Genomic DNA, 22,747 nt, shown 5'->3' with positions numbered 1-22,747 from the left:
ATATGCACCTTTCAGTGTTCCATATTGCTTATTAGGCCATCTCTCAGAATATATTGTGTAAAACCAGGAGTTTTAGTTTTGTGTTTAAAAGTGAATGCACTATGATTATACTGTAATATTTCCTTTAAAAAATTATGCCCGTGTGGGGACTTGGTATTTAATATTGTGACATGCCTCATCAGTGGTGAGTTGTCCATTGGGGTAACTGGTTTTATAATTCTATATGCTTTGAAGAAAAAAGTATGTCTTGAGAAGGAAACATTTCTTTGGCTAATAGTGCTAGAAAGTCCTATCTTATTGATGAATATTACTTTTGCTGAACAGGTTTCTATCCTAATATTCTAACACTGTATTAGAAATAAATGAGTAATTTGAATTCAGGTAAGGGAAATGGCTAAGTATTACATTTGATTTACATTTTTATCATTAGCATTTATATAAAGCTGTTAATTTTCATAGTTTGTCAAAATGGGTGCATTTGAAATCAAAGTAGAAAGTTTTTCTTGGTAACATGCTGAGAAGAGGTTTCAGTGAACTTACAGTATTACTACAATAGTGAAGTTGATGTTAAATGAGGAATGCAGTTGAAATCTCCAGCAAGTTTACTTTTTGTGAGTTATCCTGAAAAGATGTAGCAATTTAAATAAATTATGTTCCTTTGCTGAAATGTCTAGAACAATACCATACAGACTTTTAAAAATCCTTCAAGCTTGTGTATGCCATCCCAACATCCTCAGTCATGGCCTGAAAAACCTCTGGCCACTCAGCTCCTAATTTTTTGCATCAAGATCACTCCAGGTATCTCTCTAGGCTTTGTTTCTGGTGATACTCATCTTTTAAGTGTCACCTGACTGCACCATGGACTTTTCTCCATCATGCATTTAATAATGATGTTGCTGGTATCTAAAATAAATGTCATCATTTCTTCTGGCAGAAAAGATAATATTGACCTAATTCTGATGTTAATTTTGCCAAGATTTCCAGCACTTTCTACCCGCAGTGACCCAGGCAATTACAACACAAGTGAATGACTTTGGGCTCATCTCTCACACCACCATACAATTATCACTGCTTGTAATTCTTTCTCCTTCACTAGGGCATACGCCCTTTAAGGACAGAGACTGTGTCTTACAGTACGTGCTCTGCGGCAGTTGCTCAATGAATGAATGAATGAATGAACAATGCAAGTTAGTGGGGCTTCTTTGTAAATTTCCTGGTAAAATTTTTCAAAAGACATTCATAGTTTAGAATGCGTGTAGCATTTTCACATTAGAAGACATTTGAGAGAGTATCTTTGGCTTTAGGAAACTTAAAACCAGAAAAATTGCATGCGTTGCCCTGAGCTATACAGTTGTAGCATCAGAGGTATAGACTCGAGGTCTCTGTTTGACAATCATTTATGAAAAATAAATGTGCTAAATTCTGTTTTGTTCTACCAGGTTGAGCAGATATATGGAAAGTTAGACATTTACTAATATAGCAAAGTATTAAAATTAATAGATGTAACACTTTGATCGATGTCTAGAATTTCTCTTCTTTTTTCACTGGACAGGTAAATACCAGCTGTCCCCTACAGTGAATATGCCCCAAGATGACACTGTCATTATAGAAGATGACAGGTTGCCAGTGCTTCCTCCACATCTCTCTGACCAGTCCTCTTCCAGCTCGCATGATGATGTGGGGTTCGTGACGGCAGATGCTGGTACTTGGGCCAAGGCTGCAATCAGTGATTCAGCCGACTGGTAAGCTCATCGTCCAGGGTTGGAAAACATGAATTAATTACAGTCGCATCTTATGTTTAACTGGCTTACCACTAAATACAGTTAATCATTTTTTTACTAGCCATGCTCTGTCTTAATGGTTTTTATACACTTAATTATCACTCTTTTAATAAAAGATTTTGCCCCAACCCTGTAAATTTAATTGTTTTAGCCTTCAAGAGCTACAGTTAGAAATGTAACCAAAACAACAACAGAACTACTACCAATCAAAAAACCATGCTCATTTGTTTTTCAGTCTCACTATTTATGGTTTATTTCACATCTGTGTTAATTTGATGCATTGTTTTTCAATTAAATTCTTGTCATCTCCCTAAATCGATTCCAACAATTAGATAACTTTGCAAAACTAACAGTTGATGTGTTCTAAGAGTGGGAGGAGGCTTTTTTTTAAGTGTGTGGTTTTTGTTTTTTTCCAGAGTGCTATAACCATACTGTTTAAAATGCTTTGTAATTGCTTTTAACATAGTGACTTCTGGGGCACTCCCTGCTAATTTTTTTTTCCTGTGTCTTTCAAAATAGAAGAAAGCATTTGATACTACTGAGCCAATGTGTGGCTCATGAATGCAGATGTGTGTCTTAATGTTTATGCCTAGTAATTACATACATCAATAAGCAAAAGCAAAGCTCCTCTTGGGGACGACCTCACAAGGTTGTAGTGATAATTAACACAAACCATGTGAAGTATTGTACCAGAATTTTCTCATTGCCCTTTCTCTGGGGTCTTTTATGAATATATCAGCAAAATCATATTTAAATGTTATGGTGTTGTTTCTTCACCACTTAGCCATTCCTGCTTCCTACTGTTTTTCTGGCTTGTGTCAACATTAATATTAGATAGGAGGTGTCTAGGGGACTGGCATTTATTTGCGTTAACATTTTTAGTAATGATCTTAACAAAGTGAACTACTCCCCGCCCCCGTCCTCTTCCTTGGCTCTCCACATGAACACACAAAATACAGTTCATTTATCTGTTAATTATGAAGATGTTCCCTTGGAATAAATCACACCTCTTATTTGGGACCTTGAAAAGTTCATCTCTAGCTTTTCATTTCTTTCTTTTTTAATTCTCTTTTTGAAAGCACAGGATTTAAAAATAGAACTACACTCAAACCTGCATGATAATGGCCCATCTTTGAATGAGGTTTTTGGTTAAACATAGAAGGGATGACTACAATATAAAGTAAAAACCCATTTGAAATCTGCAGATGGTGTTACATTGACTGCTGTGTCTCATATCTCTTTCTGAAAATGAAAGTAACAACAGAGAAAGCAAGGATTAGATAAACGTAGTATTCATCTTAGGGACAAAAGCCTTTAAATCTCTACCATGATGAGAAATTGTGGAGGTGGTCATAGTCTTTGGGGCCTTATAAAGCAGTATATTAGTGAAAATAGATAAATAACTAGAAGGGATAGATTGTGGCATTAATTTCCCTAAGGGGGATTTGCAAAATGGTGAGGACTTGTATAATTTTGCTGTGGGGAATGTGGGGCAAAGAAAATAATATGAATGAAGGGTTATCCAAACAAGAATGGCAGCTGTTCTGAATCACAGCAGAAAATGCAGGCATTTCCAGCCTGACAATATCTTCCCTAATCCTTGATGAAAATGTTATGAAAACAAAAGGCCAGTAAGACAGGATTAATAACTGGAATTTTAATAACATTAGGGGTCAAGATATGGTTACATTCTTTAAAGAATCAGCTGTCATTCCTGCAATCTAACTTGTTAAATATTCCAGTGTACTGTTTATTGTGTCTGAAATTAGTTTAATGGGAATATTGATAGGGAAGAATTAATTTTGTCATAATTTAAGAGTAGTTATTTTAAAACTCTTACTAATGCACAAACTCATTTGACATTTTAAATTGTATCTGTAGTTCACCGCATAGTTGTTGAAGGCTATATCAAATGGCTAAACTTACTTGTTTGCTTATAGCATGTACTGTTTTCAATCCTTTAATCGATTGAAAGAACATTAATAATGTGTTTCTGGGGGAAAGGAAATAACAGCAAATTCTAATCTTAATGGCAGCATAATTTTAGAGGATATAAAATTAAAGATGCACCAATACGTGGTTTTCAGGCAAGATCGGCAGTGACAATTTGTATTTCTCTGAAAAATCTTTTACCAATGATTTCTACTAACACTGTAGTTCAAATGCATTCTGTTCGCAAGTTTGGTGCAGTATTGGAGTTCAGGTTTTAAATTATTCCAGAAAAGGTAAAAATAATTGGGCAGCATGTACAGAGTGACTGAAGACATCCACTGACAATATATAAAAGAATTATTGGAAATGTATTATTTAGAGTTTGCTGCTGCAAGATTGTGTCATATTACTTATCATATGGGTTTTAATTTTTTACTTCTAGAAGTGTGTTTTTTTTCACTTGGATGCATGTGCTCTCATCTTTATAAACCATTTACACCAAAGCATAGTAGTATATGAAGAGGCATCTGAGGGTAGATGTCTGTCATCATAATTTGTATTACTTTGATAATTTGAGATAGTCTTCATTGGGTGATGACTGACTTATTTAGTAGTTAGCAATTTACATGGGGCTTTCACCTTAGGTTGCTGAATTCTCTCATTAGCTTTTTAAGTGGATGAGACAACTATTCTTCTTATTGAATATATTAATACATAATGAGCTGAAAACATTTCAAGTCACCCTACCCAGTGGCGTGGCTTTTGCCTCCTATCTTACTTTTCACACTTTTAGCATAATTCTTTAAGAGCCAACTCTCATTTCATGCACAGTAAATTGCAGCTAAATTTCTGATGTACATCCAAAGGTTGACTGTCTTTTTACTAGTATGGATGATAATTCTTATAAGGCCATAAAGGGTTACAAAAGCTTGCTTTGTCAGAAACGTGAGGAAGACTATCATAAGTTCAGCTGACAGTGGAAGGAGCCCTGGGCATTTTTAGTGTGCTCAGTCAGCTGTAGAGGGATGTTCTCTCACCTGACCAGATAGGTAAGGTGGCTAGACCTGATATAGTAGAGCTAGTATACTTACTTACCCAATGTGCCCAGCACAGAGAAAACCTTTTTCATATTATGAACTGTGGCTAGAACACCTTATAGCACTTTAGAATGTGTTCACAGATTACAGGAGTGATTCTGGGACATCTTGCATTGGAGGAACACTTCAGAAGGCATCCTGTTACCAGGGATTTGCCATATGCTGCCTTATCATCCCCACTGGAGCCACTGTGTTGGTGTCACCAAAATCAATGTCATCTAAACTTAGTCATGTTCTTCCTGACTCTCATATACTGTTTTTTCACTCATCCGTGCATCCTCAGCCTCTGTTTCATGCTTCTGGTATAGTATTTTTCTTGTGAGCTCATAGAGTACAGGGATTTTTCTTATCTGTTATTTGGACCTATGTCTGGTACAAATAACAGTGCCTTAATCAGAATAGGTTCTAATCAATGTTTGTTGAATTGATTTATTTGTTGATTTAATATTTCAGAGAAACTGCAGCCTTATGAAACGGCATGCCATAATGACATATTTTTTCTTTCCTTAAAACACAACATAAAAGATATATAAGAAGGCTAGAATATACTCTTTTTGAAACTTCTATTTAATTACAACTTATATGGTCACTTGTTCGCTGCTAGTATTTGTATATAATATATGACAGGTTTCCTGAAAAATTCAGTCGTTCCAATATCAGGCTCATTTTTTATAGTCACCTTGAAATAATTCTGTATTGTCAAACAGAGTGAAGAAGCAGGAAAGTAGAGAAGGAGGAAATTCACATGGAGAAAGAGTTACTCTAAATGTTAAATTAATTTTGTATTTTTTATTACCTTCTATACAGCCACAGTTTTTTTTAAATGGATTGTATTTGTGTTATTTATTTCAATTTTTCTTGAGGAATATACATATGTATATTCACATTTGCAGGTATGTATGAACCTCCCTAAAATGGATGTCTGCTATTTTTAGTAAATATTTTTATGTTTATATTTTTCTTCACTCCAGCTCTTTGAGTCCAGATGTTGATCCAGTTCTTGCTTTTCAACGAGAAGGATTTGGACGTCAGAGTATGTCAGAAAAACGCACAAAGCAATTTTCAGATGCCAGTCAATTGGATTTCGTTAAAACACGAAAATCAAAAAGCATGGATTTAGGTAGTGAGTACAATCTCCATGAATCTTTATCTAAATAAGGTTTAAATGCTTTCAGGATAAAATTGATGGTCCCAAACAGATGTCTGTTTACTTTGAGAAAATAAATGTGAAATGTAGCAATTTGGCAAAAATTAGTTTTTCTCCCAGTTTGAGATAACGATATTACTCATAAGTGGCATGTTTACATAATATGCAATATGTTAATATATATGTTTTCTTAAGAGAATGGAAACAAACACATGTGCATATCATACTATGTCCATGTATCTTTATTTTACACAATGAAATGTTTTAACACTTTGGCTATTTAAAACCAGTTTCATTGAAATTGTATTAGGTTGGGGGTGGGATTTTTCAACTAGAAGAGAAAATTTTGGAGAGAAACCATTATCTCAATCCATGTCTGGAATTTGGTTACTTCATGATGTCTTCCTTTCATTGCTGTTCTTTAAGGTTTATTTATTGGAAACTTTCATGTTTTGATAATTAAGGCATTTAATCAAAGTAGTAATTTGAGAGTATTTCTTATAGAAAGCATTTAAGAGCAAATGAGAGGAGGAAATAATCATAGTTGTTCAAACACCAATCAGGTGTGTCTCTTTAAATCCAAATCCACCAAAAAAAAAAGTAAAATAATTATATCTATACACTGAATGATTTAAAACCTTTGTTAATCAACTGTAACTTATGCTGTTCTCTGGTGGCTGTTTGTATTCCAAGACTAAAAGCATTAATTTATCATATGCATAAAGAAAAATTTGATGATGCATTGCCTTGGCTAATTATGATATGCTAACATATAACACACATGTCTGTGAAATGAAATGACTGGCATATTGCATGGAGACACTGCTTTTTTTTTTCCTCCTTTTTTGATTATGAATGTTTGCTTGATGTTTCATAGTATTTGCATGAAATATTAGCTGAAGATCGTCACCTAACTGAAAAGATCTGGGAATGGTGGAAGCATGATGGGCTATGGGAACTAACTGGGCTAACCATTATACATTTACCTTTTAACAGTAGCTGACGAGACTAAACTCAATACAGTGGATGACCAGAAAGCAGGTAAGAATGGACAGTTAGACTGTTGCCATAGAAACCGTGGCCTACAGAGCTTATCACAATTATAGAGCTGCCAATCATATGCCATGTAAACATACATATTGCAGTCTCACACAGATGTTTTCATTGTGAGAAATCAAATTACATAAGAAATATTTTCTGTTAGTAGAAATTTATCAATGGTGTACTTACTAAATAGGAATATAATTTACTGCTTCAAAAAGGCTAGAAACAACCTAGATTTTCTTAATTATATTCATGTAAAGATGTTTTATCCCAATTTTTAAAAAGTCAAAATCCTGCAAACATGGTCTGTTATGGTAGACTCTTAGGTTTTAAGTCATCTATGTGATGTCTAGGTTAACATCCCAAAAGTGATTCTCAGAGTGGTGATTTTGATTTGAAAGATAGTAGTGCTAATATAAATATTTTTCATTGTAGGACAACGTCCGGTATTGCTATCATTAGTCATTCAGAAAGGCTTATTCTTTTTATTGATGCTGGAATTAGCTTATAGTTAACCTGACATTGTATTAGACTATATAATGCATATGGCTTCGTATCTTAACTTTGTGAGCTTGTTCTAAATTCATTACTTCTAAAATACTGTTAAATTGTTCCATAGAAACAATGGATTATATTGAATTGGGATTGTATTATAGTCATCGATTTTGCTTTTTATGTTATTATTGTATGACAGTAATCACAGGAAAGTCTTTTAAGTGTAGTTAACGTGTTTTGTATAATTGACCATTTATGACATAAGTTTGGAATAGTGTTTTAATCTGTATCCAGTATGATGTAGTTACACTACTTAGCACTAATTAGCTTCAATTTGCCTTTTTAACCTGCAGTAGTAAATTAGTTTTAGCGTGCTTAAAAAATGTATATCCCACATATATATGTAAAAATTATTGTGGACATGGTTGGAGTTATATTCAGTGGAGTATAAGATAGGTCGTAAAAAATACATCTAATAAATCATAAGATTAACTGTATTGCGAGGCAATTAACTGTAGCCTTAGCCCTTACTCAGTTGTTTGTTGTTCTTATGAAACCTAAAGTTTATTGAATCAGAGCTAAAGAGAAATGTTATGGGATAGTTCACATATGTGAAATAGTAGTTTTTAGAGTTAGCAGTATTTCATACTTTTCAAGCAACAACCCCGATCCGACTAAAGAGTCATAAAAACCAAATTGAGCTGTTCAGGTTAAAGGACCTGACTTCATATACAATGTCAGTTAGGTAAAATAAGAAAAATACCTAATTTAACCAACTCACAGCTACTATAAGGAAAAGGACAGTTTATTGTGATCTACAACAGAATGATATACAAGTTATAACTCAATGCATTAGATAACTTTCATGGAAAGTCATTACATAAGTTTCAAGGCAGATTGTATAGTCTAATCAAAAATCAGACTGTGCTTTTGTGTTTTAAAGTGTTAGATTCTAGAGAAAAAGATTTTTTTTTTTTTGCACTTTGTGCAGTCTATTCTACCAAATTAAATTAGAAAATCTTGGGGCAAAAAGTTGTTACAAAGATATCAAAATATTTGGTCTGTTGATTTTACATCTAAATGAATAAAATACCTAAAGTAGATATTTTATTATGTCCCTGTCCTCTAATATTAGATGGTGAAAAGATTTTCACTTATCTTTCTTTCGTCACTTCACTTGACTTTTCAAGAAAGATTATGATTTTATAGATTAGTCCAAAGGTTTTTGGGAGAATCATAGTGGCATCTTAGCATTGAGCATCTGTCTAACCTAGCCATAAGCCTTTCATAATGAAAATTGAATTATATTTCCCTCTGCCCCTTGCAAAAGACCTCCCTCCCTCCCTTCCTTCCTCTCTCTCCCTCTCCTCCTTCTCCCTCTCCCTCTCCCTATCCCTCTTCCTCTCCCTCTCCCTCTCCCGGCAACAGGGATATTACTAAGTAGGAATAAAAACCAGATCTAGGAAAATAGTATGATTATGATTTCCCTCTTTTTGTTTTTCTTCCAGATTTAGGAATCCTGTATCATATTTTGGGGATAAATATTTCTCCCCAAATTATAACAAGGGAGAAGAGGTATAAGAGAATTGGATTTCTAATGGTTTCATTCTTGAAATATAAAGATTAGCAAAGTATGCTAATGACCTAAAAGATTTGTGTAAAGTAAGAGCTTAAAATACTGTTTTAAAATTAAGACAAAAGATACTGATTTTTATGGTGTAGATAAAGACAATCTTTTGCATGTATTTTACATACAGAAAGACTTTTTCAATTTTCATTACTAGTAAAATGCTAAGTTTGTATTGTTAGGGAATCCTTCTAATTTTTTTCTAAAGGCACTTGACTGAATCAATGTATTAGGGATTTTAATAACTTCATTGAGAAATCCTAACATATCATTCAAAATCTTTGTTATAGTTTCTTGGTCAAATATAGTACTAAAATGTATGTTGCTCATGTTATAAATCGAAAGTTAGCAAGCTCTTTCTGTAAAGGAACAGATGGTAAATATTTTAGGTCTCTGTTGCAGCTTTTACATTCTACCATTGTTGAATGAAAGTAGCCATAGACAATATGTAAATACATGGGCATGGCTGTGTTCCAGTAAAATTTTCCACATTTGATTCTCGGTTTGCTGATCTGTGTTACAGATTCAGAAGTTGTAGATAATTGACATTTTGTATATTTTTTTATTATAAAAGTTTTCATCTCTACGTAAATATACAGAGAGTAGTTGATTGACCTTCCACAAACTCAGGGCCCACCATCCACAGTGATCAACATTTTGCCAAAAGGTTATTTCAGAATGTTTTCAATTTAGGGAAATGAATAGGTAGGTAAGTGCTGAATAGAACTTACACAATTATCATTTATTGAATTATACTTTGACCTTTGTTTTTCTTTCCAAGTTTGCCTGTAGGGACACTCAGTTTTAATGAACACTAATGCCATTCCTGAAATTCATTATTTAAGTTTTTATTGCTCTCAGTACACTAAGTAAAATCTCAGCTAACTTTACATAAAGAAAAGCTTAATATATATACATGGTGTTTTTATGAGAATTCTTTCTGGAAGCATGAAATCTTTATTCATGATATATACTCCCATACAAATACATACACACATACACATATCCTTAATAAACCCAAGAAAGCACCAAATATTTGCCTAATACGTGTTTATAGAACCCAAATATAGCTGGTAAATTATGAAAACTGATAGGCATTTATTCACAAAAAGATCTTTCCAGTGCAAATTCTAGGAACTATAAAGGTAGATATCCCTGCCCAGGAATGATCTTTTCCCATTCTTTTTGATTCCTTGATTTCTTATTATGTAGGTTTTTGGAACAAAATTCGTTTTCCTTCCCGTGACATGAATTTTATGAGTAATTTAGAAAATACAGTTATCAAAAATTGTAGTGCTACCCAGAGAAAAAGTAAGATTGATCTCATTGAAAGAAATAAATCTCATGAACTTTTGTCATAAAATAAAGAAACATAGACAAACCCGCATTGAGAAAGCTAAATATGACATCTTTTTATTTCCAGCACAACAATTTGTGGAGTATTATTTCTTCATTAGAATCATGTGTTTGCCTTCCTGTTTGTGCAACATTTTAAACATATCTATTCTTACCTAAAACAGCTTCATTTAACCTCAATGAATCTTAAAAAGTTAATTTTTGTTTTGAGTCTTTCAGTGTAATTTTAATTCTATTTTATTTTCTGAGCTGTGAAAAGCCTGTGTCACAACTATTTGTCTTCTGGGTAATAACATGATCAACATATGGGCTGATGACCCCATGCAGAGATAAACTATTTTGTTTCTCCTACCCTCTATTTTTTTCACCTGTCTTTTTTAATAGTATACATGAAGAACCAGTTCTGTAACCTGGATTGCCCAAGTGGTGGTGCAGAGCTGGCATTTCAGTCATCCAGAAGCTAAATTAGTCTACCTTTGAGTGTCAGGTCAGGCAGTGATAGATGAGGCTGTCTTACCTGGTTAAAGAAATCAGTTTTGATTGCCTTCCACAGCTTGGCACTACTGGTATTATTTCGGGTCCTTCTGCCCTAGATCCTCAGGAAATAGAGCCAAATTTTTAATTCCCGGAATTTGTCCCTGTCATCCTCATGAAATGTTCTTGTTAATTGCTAAGTTGTCTTTCTTCTTTCCATCACCTGTTTTTCAAACGTATTATTCCCAGGCCTAGAGCTAGAAGTACTCATATCCAGTCTCTCCTTTTTTATTTCCTTCTGGGAGAGAGGCCTTACATAATCTGTTTCTGTTCAAAGCTTGTGTTACTCTTTCTATGGAATATCCATATTTCCCAACCTGCTGCCAGGTTGCCCTAATTGTTTTGGTGACATGTCGGCCCCCGTGGTCTTACTCCTTATGCAGTGTTGTGAGTCTGCACTTTAGCAAGGAAGAGACTTGACAGAGCAGATTGATGTGCATGTCTAACTTCTGTTTTAAGTAATTTTAAATTGCCAAAAAAAGGTTTTAATTAAGTGCAAAACTTATTCTTGGTTGTTTACCTTATCCTTCTTCTCATCTTCCCTTGCTTTTCAAAGGAGCTTGCAGGTTATTCTGGTTCTTTTAGATTATTTCTATTACTGGAGCAAAACGATTTGACAACAGTTTCACCTGTTGAAATGTTTTTTTAAAAGTAATGACTTAGAGGTTTTCCTAATGCAAAGAGAGAAAATAGACCAAGTCTAATATAAATTTGGGAAAAATAAAAATTAGCAACTATTGCTTCATTTATTCTTTGTCTTTTCCATCCACATTCCAGAACTCATCATTGAGCAAATAATTGTTATGTACCTGAAGTTTTCCACAGTGCATATTCAGGTACATAATTTTCACTAATTCACACTAACACGTTTTTTTGTAAATCTCCCAGGTTCTCCCAGCAGAGATGTGGGTCCTTCCCTGGGTCTGAAAAAGTCAAGCTCATTAGAGAGTCTGCAGACCGCAGTTGCCGAGGTGACTTTGAATGGGGATATTCCTTTCCATCGCCCACGGCCACGGATAATCAGAGGCAGGGGATGCAATGAGAGCTTCAGAGCTGCCATCGACAAATCTTATGATAAACCCGTGGTAGATGATGATGATGAAGGCATGGAGACCTGTAAGTTTATAATGGCTGAAAGAGTAACAATTAAAATGACTCTATTTCTTAAAGTGAGCTCCAGGGAGCCCTGGGGGTTTCCTAAGACTCTTCAGGGGAATCTCTGAGATCTCTGAGGTCTAATAATCTCTTATTTCATAATAAGAAGACGATATTATTTGCCCTTTACTCACATTCTTTTATAAGTATACATTGGGGTTTTCTGGAGGCCACATGTCATGTAATACTACATTAGATTGAATGCAGAAGCAGATATGAGAATCCGTCTTATAGGCCAATATTAAACTAAAAATTTTGAAAAAATATTTAACAGTGCCAGTGTTCTCACTTCTTTTGGAATATATGTATTTTTTGGTAAAAATGTAATTTTTGTTAACACGAAGCTGCTTGTTTTTAAAAAGTAATATTTTCAAACTTTCCCGGTTTTAATTCAGTACGTGTTGCTAGATATAATCCACATACAAAAAGGTTATTTAGAGTGCTTAATAATTTTGGGGGGTATAAAGTCATCCTGAGAGCAAAATGTTTGAAAACCACTGCTTTGTAGTATCCCTATAGGATGTCTCCATTGAATATCTGTAATAATCTGTGATCTTAAAAACACGTTTTTGTTTTGCTTTCAGGAATTACTCTTGCTTTCCTATAACTAGCAAGCTATATTTGTGTGTGTATATTTTGAAATTGCAAAATGTTTAAAACCAAGATTATTAAAAGTCAAAGGTTAATATGAATATTTTCCGTGCTTTATTGAAGAAAAAATAAATTTATAGATAGGTACAAATATATCCTTCCAGAGAATTAAACATTTATTATATTAAAGTAACCATTCTATTAAAAAATAATGGAAAAACTCTACTGATATATTTACTAAGAAGCAAAATGGCTTAGGAGTCCTAACAGTGAAAATTGTTGATTATCTTATATTGTTCATAACTACTAATTTACCTTTTAGTGTTTTAACCTCAAATGTGACTCATCTATCAAACTATTGTAAGAATAGTTGGAGGGACCACAGAATAAAGCTAAAGCAGAGACCAGAGATAATGTGTGTGGATTGTAAATTACTTGCAATTCAACATTTGAGTGGACCACTTCTATCACATATACCTAAGAAAGACTTTTGTGGGAAGAAGAGTTTTAAGTAACAAATATCACATTTTGAGAATAAGGAAAAACTTACGTATTTTGCTTATACATATAATGCATTTGAGAAGATGAATATTTCTGTCATAACGTAATATGCAAAGCATAACTTTGAGGACTGGCTACACTTCTCTCCACCTCCGCCTGATTCTCCATCTAAATCCAGACAGTTTTTTCACTATGATCAGCCAGTGATTACAAATGTATGCAGCCCATTCTTACAGGATGAAGAGCATATTTCCTATTTTTGCTGCCAAACCTGGTCTCCAAGATCCTGAGTCATATGAACTTTCGAGTCTATTGAGTTTTTTCCCTTTGTAATAATGGTTCCTTGCCATCCTAATCAATATTACTTGACAATTATAGCGCTTGCTTCTATCTCGGGTGTATATTTAATCAAAAATTACTATGCTTTGGCCCCTCGATATATATTTTTTAAGTATCTACAATTTGTGATGCTTTTGAACTTTTTTGTTGTTCTGGTTAAAATGTTATTTAATTTTCCTTAAAAAATGCAGTTTGCTCTTACAATATGTCACTCATATCAAATGTAATGGGATAGAATACATATGAATATAAGGTATATTTTTAATTCTGTAGAGATGGCCTTCAGAGTGTCCCACCAACGTGGACATCTGATTTTGTCCCTATGTAAACTTATTTTTCTTAAAATGAGAAATAACATATATTAAAGTTTGTTCATGTATCTGTCCTTTAGAGAAAAAAAGTGAAATGAAACACATGGATAGACAAATTACAATTTGCAAACCAAATATAAAGTTCTGGACAAGACCTGGGAAATATACGTGTGGCAGGTGCCCTAAAACACACTGCACCTACAACCACCGAATGTCGTATTTTTCAACAGTCCTGTTTTTATTATTTTTTGCATAACAGTTTTATGAACTTTTCCTATGGCAAATGAAAGGCAACTATTGTAAATTCCAAACTTTTCCAATTTTGGTCGTTGAAATTGTGTTTATAGGGTGGAATGAGCACGAAAGTGGAATTCAGGTGACTTGCATCCTCATCTACATTCTTCTAAGTAATTTGGGATTTTAGTCCAAACTTCAACTGCTTGAGCTTTAATTTCTTCATTTGTAAAACTGAAGATTTGGACTAGATCATTGACTTTCAATTGGTGTGTTGTGATCTCTGGTCAGGAGCAGTACCTCGGTGGATTTGGAGAGTGGGAAAGGCCACCAGCGTCTCCTTCCCCTGCCCTCTCCCGCCCCCCACCAACCTTGACAGTTGTTTTAATCACTTCTGTACATGGAGATCCTTTGTAAATTTTAGTTTTTAAAAAGGGTGTCTTTGAGTATTTAGGAAAAAGTTGTAAAAGTTCTGGCTTAGATGGTTTAGATGGTTCCCAGAGTCCCTCCTAGTTTAACATTCCATGATTCTATGTACCCCCTCACTGCCCTACATCTGGCGTGCTAACCCCCTCACCTTCTGCGAGGCCCATATGAAAACACCCTATCTGTTTTCATCTTGCTTTACCAAACACAAAGCTTGGCAAATCATAGAATTCAATGAATGTCTGCCAAATCGATGAGTGGGTGAGTGAGGTATCCCACACTGGACCTTGTATCTACTAGATCTTCAATACCTCAGCAAGCTCTTTGTTTTTCTTTAAAAAAAATTGTCTATCAAACGTGGTGTTACTTCTGGTGGTCATTAGGCTATCAGCTTATGTAAAACTGAAGATGCAAAGGCACTTTCTGCCTCCAGCTTTGGAAAGAAGGCTGGCTTTGTGAGCCCTCCTTCGGTTTCCTAACCACACCATTTTCAGGATCTGCCCTGTGAACTTGCACAGCCAGGTCTCTGGACTTGCTGTCTCCGTGGCTGTGCTCCTGCATTTTTGCCTTTCTGGGCTTGTCCCTTAGCTGTGTGTCCCCTGGCTGCATGTCCAACATCCTCCATTGTCTGTGCTAAGTGGGCCTCAGGAGAAGTGGGTTCTTTCTTGTCCCGATGGTCTGACTCAGTTACAGCTGCCCATAGAAATTAAAAAGCCACATCCCCCTTGAACCTGGATCTGAAAAGAGGACCGTCGTCTAGGCAGACGGTCTTTTTGTCACACGGGACATTTCCTGAGGATGCAGTGCACCCTGGAAACGTGTGGCTAGAGACTGAGCCATCGTGTAAAAGCTGGTTATGGAGGTCAGCAGGAACAGAGAGCTCCTTCCACCATGCTGCAGGCTCTGGTTTCTACCATCATGTGGCACTTTTCCTCTTCACAAGTGAGACACGTAGGCGTAGGCATGGCTGATTGCTCTTGTCAGTTGGGTCGAGCCCCTCCCCAGTGACTGTATTCATGGCACTGAACAGGCTGGCCTCTTCTCAGCAGTGTGGAAATCATGGCATGGGCACAGCAATGGGGCCAAGAGACTGGGGTGGGATCCAGGTGGTATCTGGTAACTGTCATCTTCTGCAGCACTTGCATTCTTCCTGTGGAGATGGCAGAAGCCAGCATTTTTGTCTCTCATTTAATCCATCTGGCATCTCCATGTTGTGTGCGTCTGTCTGGATCAAGATGGAGCTTTGTATTCTGGGACCCATTATCTCTGAGGCCCTACCTGTGTTTGACAGGTCAGGGCATTGACAATCTGCTCCCTCTTCTATGCAAATTACATACCCAGCCTGGCTCTCAGCAAGTGACTTCTACTTTCCCCGTGATAAATCAGTTTCTATTGCTACCAAGAAAATGCATGCAGTAAGATTGCTTTGTTTTCTTTTAAAAAATACATTAATTCTACTTTTTCATAATTAGAAGTTACCAGAAATTGTAAGCCCTGCACTCAGTTTTGAAACAGCTCTTTGATAAGGTTGAGGAAGTGAAACAGCAAAACTAAATATCTCCTACTAATTGTACCTATTGATTTTAAGATAGATTCAAGTTCAGAATTTTAAATGTGACAAACTTTGTGCCTTGCAAACATGAAGGCATTATCTTCAAACATGAAGATGGTAGCTTGCATACTTTCCTGTAGAGCTCTTATTAGGAGGTAGGAGAAAAGCACTGCTCCAAAATACACGTAATTTAGGTTTTCAGTATGAAATTTGAAGAAACTGAATTTACGTTATTAAATCAACTAATACGAAAGTTTCCAGGGGAATTTCGTTATTGTTTTATTAGCTATGAAATAACATATTGCATTTGATATCTCAGATTTTCTACTCTCAGCATTCTACTCACTTCTAGCCACCTTTCATCACCACCTATTTCAGCAAAAATAATGCAAACTAAGTCTATTTCCTATTTGTTAATCTGTTTTAGTGGATAATTGGATGTTGATCTATAAAAATACTTGTTCTGAAATGCTAAGAATAACCTATCACATCATTTTATGCTAATAAAATAATACATATACTTAACCTGCAGTTTAAGAAAAGGAGCTTTGATTAATTTTTAGGAGGTTTCTGATCATAGTGTGGGTGTATGGTTGTGAAATAACCGAAAGTATTCCTTACATTTCTTTTTCTAGATAAAATGTAACTTAGCAGAAAGTGCAATGAATATTCACATCTGAAGTGAAGTGTTTGAATGATACAATCCTCATTTATAACTTTTTTTTTTTTTTAGAAAGAGTCTCTCTCTGTAGCCCAGGCTGGAATGCAGTGGCACAGTCTTGGCTCATTGCAACCTCCAACTCCCAGGTCCTCATTCAAGCAATTCTTCTACCTCAGCCTCCCGAATAACTGGAATTACAGGAATATGCCACCATGCCCAGCTAATTTTTGTATTTTTTAGTAAAGACGGGGTTTCACCATGTTGGCCAGGCTAGTCTTGAATTCCTGACCTCGTGATCTGCCAACCTTGGCCTCCCAAAGTGCTGAGATTACAGACATGAGCCACTGCACCAGGCCCCATTTTTTAAGAGGAAATAATATTTATATATTTGACTAAGATTACACTGAGGAACTGAATCTTAGAATACATGTCTTCTAGTTCTCAGTCCTGTGGTTTTTCTAGAATATGAAACACACTTCCAAACAGGAAAGCCCATTGTGCTAAAACTACTGCAAAGTATTGAAGTATATACCTAAAGTCTGATATTTAGGCTATTAGTTCCTAAGGGCTCAGGGTTGAGCGATGATTCAACCCAGTGGATAAATGAGCACTTGATAAGGAGTGTGGTTCAGTTCCATGGTAGAGTGTAGGTTAGTGTGACCCTGGGGAGGGGGTGGTGTAGGGGTGCCCAGCTGATGTGGAATTAGGGAGGAGAGGAAAATAGAGGAGGAGATTTCCAGAAGAGAGGTATTGGCTGAGTTGAGTGTTACTGCTTGAGAGTCTTCAACTGGATGCACGGAGAAATATGGAACATAGGGAATGGGGAGCCATCTCTGGGCTACAGTAGTTCTGTTAGGTTGGTGCGTATGGGGCAAGTGAGAGCATAGTGAGGAGTGAGGTTTAAGATGTAGGTTCCTGTCATACCAACAGTAAGCAAGTGTCCGTGCTTACTGTTGCCCATGCCATGCGGTGCACGCTTCATGAGGTGTATCTTCTTTCTCCCCCAACCCTCTAATGTGTGTATATTATACTGTCATCTTCCTTCTTCAAGAAACTTTTCCCTGACAATCTGGTTTTTCTCAAGCTCCAGCTGATTCTACACAGTGCATCCGAGACTTTTTAGTATAAAGTATTTTTTTAACATCAGGAAATTTTTGTGGATCACTCAATATAGATTATGTTTCATGGTAGTTAAGAACACTCGCTTTTGGGGAGCAAGCATTCTGATTGCTCACACACACAAAAGCAAAATAAAGCATTGCTAGCCATTCACTATTTTATAATCTTGAAACATTTTTGTGCTGTTAATTTTTGTGTTTCACTTAAAAGAGTCTGAGCAGTGGCCTGAAATCTCTTTCTTTGACCATAAATAATAGTTTGCATGTTGTTCAAACAGATGTTGTGTATGTTAAGCTCACTCCTCGATTAAAATAAAATTCTTAGTGGCAATTCCAAATGTAGGGTTAGGAATGCTGTCATTTCGATTGTGTAGCCAGCCCTTTCAGTCAGAATTGGTTTTTAAAAAGCCTTCGGCTTCATTTTAAATTGTCCCCATGGACAGAAAACAGCATCCACTGTGGGCCATCATTTGAATGTTAAAATCAATTGGACACTAAAAGCGAATTTGCAAAGGTTCAGAAAATTGAGGGTGTGACCCTCATTGTGACTGCTCTGCAACATTGTCTTGGGAAGGGAGGGATAATGTAGGTGACATTCTACCATTATCTGTGGGAGCATTTTACCTGCTTCCTTTGGGGTGGGAGTGGGTTAAAGAGAAGTTTAGAATGTCAAGTAAAAGTGAAGAAAGGTTTTTGGTAATAACTCTTTAAAAGAGTGATTCTATTGTTTTTTTCTTTCACCCACATATATTGAAAGGTTTCTTAAAAATGAAATAAAGCTATTTTTAGAGTAGAGTGTCTGAGGAGTCATCTATTTGAACTTTCTCCCAGTTGCTGAAACCACTCTACAATATCACTAATAAATGTCACCTGATTCCTTCATAGCTTTTTACCTTCTCACAGTCTTCATCATATCAGTTATTATTCTCATCCCATGTATTAGTCTAAAAGCTCTAAAGTCTTCCTGTTTCATGCCAGCTTTGTGTGTGTGTGGTTTTATTTTTTTTTTTTTTGGTTTTCAGAAAAAGCTAAGTTTTTCTGCTGCCAAGAGCTCATCATTCTAATGTTAAAAGTCAGAGTCCAGAACAGCAGATCCTGTTATTCGACACCATCTGTGTATCACTAGCTGTTCATTTCCTACATCTTTCTTTCTCTTCCAAAGTCAAAGTATTCCACCAAAATAAGAAATAAAAACAATATTTATGTCCCCAACGTTCTTGATTCCTATGCAGCAGTTTTCAGTGACTGAAAGTCCAGTCCTCATTTAGTTTTGTTACCTTTTTACCTAACACTAATAGAAATTGGTAGTGGTAGGTGGATTTACTAAATCCAGTGAAATTTTCTGTTTTGAATGTCTCATTTTAACTTAAAAGTTTTGTTTTAAGAATATAGCTTGTGAAGACTGAGTCATCCTGTGTAGAATTTTTACATTTCATCCTTTATCTTTCAATATAAATTGTAAATTACTCAAGAATCTGTGTTCCTATTATTAAGTATTCCTAATACTAGGGTAGTTTGTAGTTAATCGGGTGCAACAAAGGGCAGTTCTTCATATTGTTGGCTGCTTATTCAGTCCTTCATTTAATTGCTCAGTGAGTACTTAATGATGCTTCCTGGGGCCTCTCCCTCAGAGGAGAGTATTGTTGAGTTTTAAATAAAAAGTAATACTAGGTTATTTTCATTTTGTATATCTCTATTTGTACCTATTGAACAATTCATTTTAATCTAGTAGCAAATCTAAACAAATTATTTAAATCCAGTAAAATTGCCAGAGCTACCTAAAATGATATTTATTGCTAAATTATACACTTAGGACAAATAACACAATAGATATTCCACAGCTGCTCTAACACTTGCTTTATGTGGTATACCTCTTAAGATGCTTTCAGCTGTATGTAATAGAAAGTGCAACTCAGAACAACTCAAACAATAAGGAAATACATTTTCCTGCATAACTTGAGTTCTAGAGTTGGGTAGCTTCAGGGAGATTTCTCCAAAGACCCAACATTTTTCTGCCCCTTCTGCTCCGCTATCCATGAGTCAGCTATGCACAAAATAATTCCATAATTCAGCTATCCACAGGGTAATTTTAGGACTCAGAGGCCTTTTACTGTCTTACACCTGTCCAACAGAAGGGAATGAGCCCTCTCTCTAAGCATGGAATATGTCCATTGAGTCCAATGGGGCCATTCTTGGTCTGATAACCTTGGACTGGCAAATCTGCAGGGGTATGGCATCCATAAACTTAATAATGAATTCACCCCTTGGAGCTAAGTTGCATTCCTGGACTCAGTTCTATTAGGAAGAATAAAGGAAGAAATGGATTTTGGATAAGCAGCCAACAGAAATCATTACAGTATCAACAGTAGCATCACTTCTCAATGGGGGAAAAAAATAAACTCTAATGACCTTGAGGCTTTGAATCAACCTTGACCGTCAAATGTTTGTAAAGTTTAGATAGAAATAGATTATTTATGGCAGAAGCTGCAGAACTTTGTGCTTCAATGAAAACCCAAAGTCATTTTCTCCATCATCATTAACACGTAAATGCCTGATCTTTTCCAAACTTCTTGGTGATCCAGTCCTAACATGATACCTTTCAGAGTTGAGTGACTTAATTTGTAGCATGGACTAGAATTTTAATTGAGCTACATTTGCATCTGTTGAAAACATGGTAATTAGGTATGTCTTAATTGCAGAATGACTGTGCCACATTAAAGAGAAATAAGCAGCTTCATGCTCTACCTTCTTTAAAAAAAGAAACTCGAAAGTGCCCGTCTTTATAGGTGACCACATGGAAATGTAGCTGGTAGTTCAGTACATAGAGCAGGTTCAAACAGGCAGAAGTGTTGTCAAAAATAGAAAGTTCTGTTTGTTAGGAAGGAGATAATCATCTCTCTTTGTGCGGGCTCTCTGCAAAAGGAAAACAAATAATCTGTCAAAGTGAGCAAAATTAAAGAGAAAAAATCAAGAAATGTATATAGCACTTAAAATAGTACATTATCTAAATGTAGATTTATGATTAGTTCTTACCTTGTAATTTGCTGTCTGAACACAATAGATCAAGCCATTTATTGCTGATATATTACTAGTACTTTTCTTACTTGAAAAATTGTTTATATGCATATGTTTTCTTAGTTTAAGGGAATAAAGACATTTTATGTACCTAATTATAAAGCTAGTATTAAATGTACAGATTTATTTTAAAACCTAAAATCTGACTAGTATATCAGTGACTTTGAATATGTATATTTTTTTCAAAAATTAAGCATGTGTAACCAATTTATTTGAGCTTTTAAAACTACAATATTTCTGCATAGGAGCAGGATAAAGATTTTTCTCTATCAAATAATTTCAGAATTTGAAGTATATATAATTCAGTACTTTAAAAGAACATCTTATGTTTATACATATGAAGCTACATATTGCTAAATATTTTTAATTAGTTGGCATTCAAAGGGATTAGTTAAATCAGTACACCCCCAGAAGAGTTTCTGTGATAATGTATTATCTAAACTAGAATGTTCAGAACAAGTATAAAGAATCCTCCAATGTGCAAGTATCATTTTAAAGAGTCCTCTGGCTTGGGCCAGGAAACAGAGGTAGGAGTGTTAATTTTATAAAATGAGGTTACAAAACCTGAAGCTAATAAATGATTTCATACTAACTTTATTTAACATACTTTAGAAAATAAGTTGCATTACATACACCAGAAAATTATTTTGAATATGAAAAGAATTGGCAACAAACATGACTTCAGCATATAGTGAGCTGTGAAGGCACTGCCATTATTCTGTTCCCAAGCCAAGAGCCGACATATGCCCCTTGAACTTCTGCCAAAACTATTAGGCAGAAAACTAACAGAATCACTACTGATCGTTCCATTCATGATTTATGATAATGGTTGCTGTGGAAGACTAAATCATTTACATTTATTGAGCTCATTTTTCTGTTTATAGTTTCAGACATTGTAGAGGGTCGCAAAATCTATTAAATGATGCATATAGCACTAACAATAATAGCATGAAAATATACCAGAAACCAATTAGAGCTAAACCAAATACTATGAGCATTCCTACCTCGTATTACTGTAGTCAGATTGTGGCTAGTCTTGTCAGGCTTGATGAGAGAACAGTAGGCATTTTTCTAAAGCTAGAGGAATGGTGATACCTGGCAATTAAATAAAGTTTGGTCAGGATAAAGTCACAAGTCAGTTCTTACCAAAAGTCTTTCATTTACACAGCCATTTATGAGCAGCTGCTGTTTGCCCCACAGTCTTCATTTGAAGAGCTTAGAGAATGGGAGGGAGACATGTACGTGATATCATAGGAGAAGTGCAATAATAAAACATTGTACAAAGAAAGGGCTTTGGAAGTATAGGTGAAAGGAGGTTTCCATACAGGAATTATACAAAATTCACTAGCGTCCATTTATCTAGCTTGAGTGTGCCAAGGTACCTAGGTTTTCATAGCTCCAGAGAACTTTTGGGAATTGTTCGGTAATTATTTGGTCAATTATCTCACATTTGTGGCCACGCCCATATCTCAAAGAGTTGAAGTAGTGGTTCACAAGTAGATAGAACACAGCCATGTTCAAGGGCATTAAGCAACACACTACAACCCTGCTTGCGCTGTATTTACAGTCTTTGGGGGAGCTCTCGTTTGAAAAGGCTACACATAATTAGCAAGCCCATGGGCCAGTTGCCAGGATATTCTTTCCCTGCTCTGTGTACACCACAAAAAATTATAGCCTGAACTCAGTATTATTTGCAAGATTATGGATTTTCACTATGTCCTTCTAGTTGTAACTGGCTTCTTCTAATAAACCTGCACAATTACTATTTATA

The 22,747-nt window shown here is 35.4% G+C and overlaps 1 protein-coding gene across 49 annotated transcripts in view; it reads left to right on the top strand.

Moving 5' to 3' along the window:
- PARD3 (par-3 family cell polarity regulator) overlaps window positions 1-22,747 on the top strand; it is a 717,421-nt gene that overhangs the window by 483,005 nt on the left and 211,669 nt on the right. For 18 of the 49 annotated variants that reach the window (XM_074001404.1, XM_074001397.1, XM_074001395.1 and 15 more), the window contains 4 exons: window positions 1,553-1,742; window positions 5,782-5,933; window positions 6,954-6,998; window positions 11,902-12,129. In XM_074001404.1, coding sequence (XP_073857505.1) covers window positions 1,553-1,742; window positions 5,782-5,933; window positions 6,954-6,998; window positions 11,902-12,129 — 615 coding nt within the window. The remainder of the gene's footprint in view (window positions 1-1,552; window positions 1,743-5,781; window positions 5,934-6,953; window positions 6,999-11,901; window positions 12,130-22,747) is intronic. The other 31 variants (XM_045361920.2, XM_074001409.1, XM_045361919.2 and 28 more) reach the window with 4 other exon arrangements.

This window comes from Macaca fascicularis, chromosome 9, assembly GCF_037993035.2.
Source record: "Macaca fascicularis isolate 582-1 chromosome 9, T2T-MFA8v1.1".
Lineage (NCBI taxonomy): Eukaryota > Metazoa > Chordata > Mammalia > Primates > Cercopithecidae > Macaca > Macaca fascicularis.
Note: the sequence above shows the minus strand (reverse complement) of the source record. Positions and strands in the feature narration are given on the sequence as shown.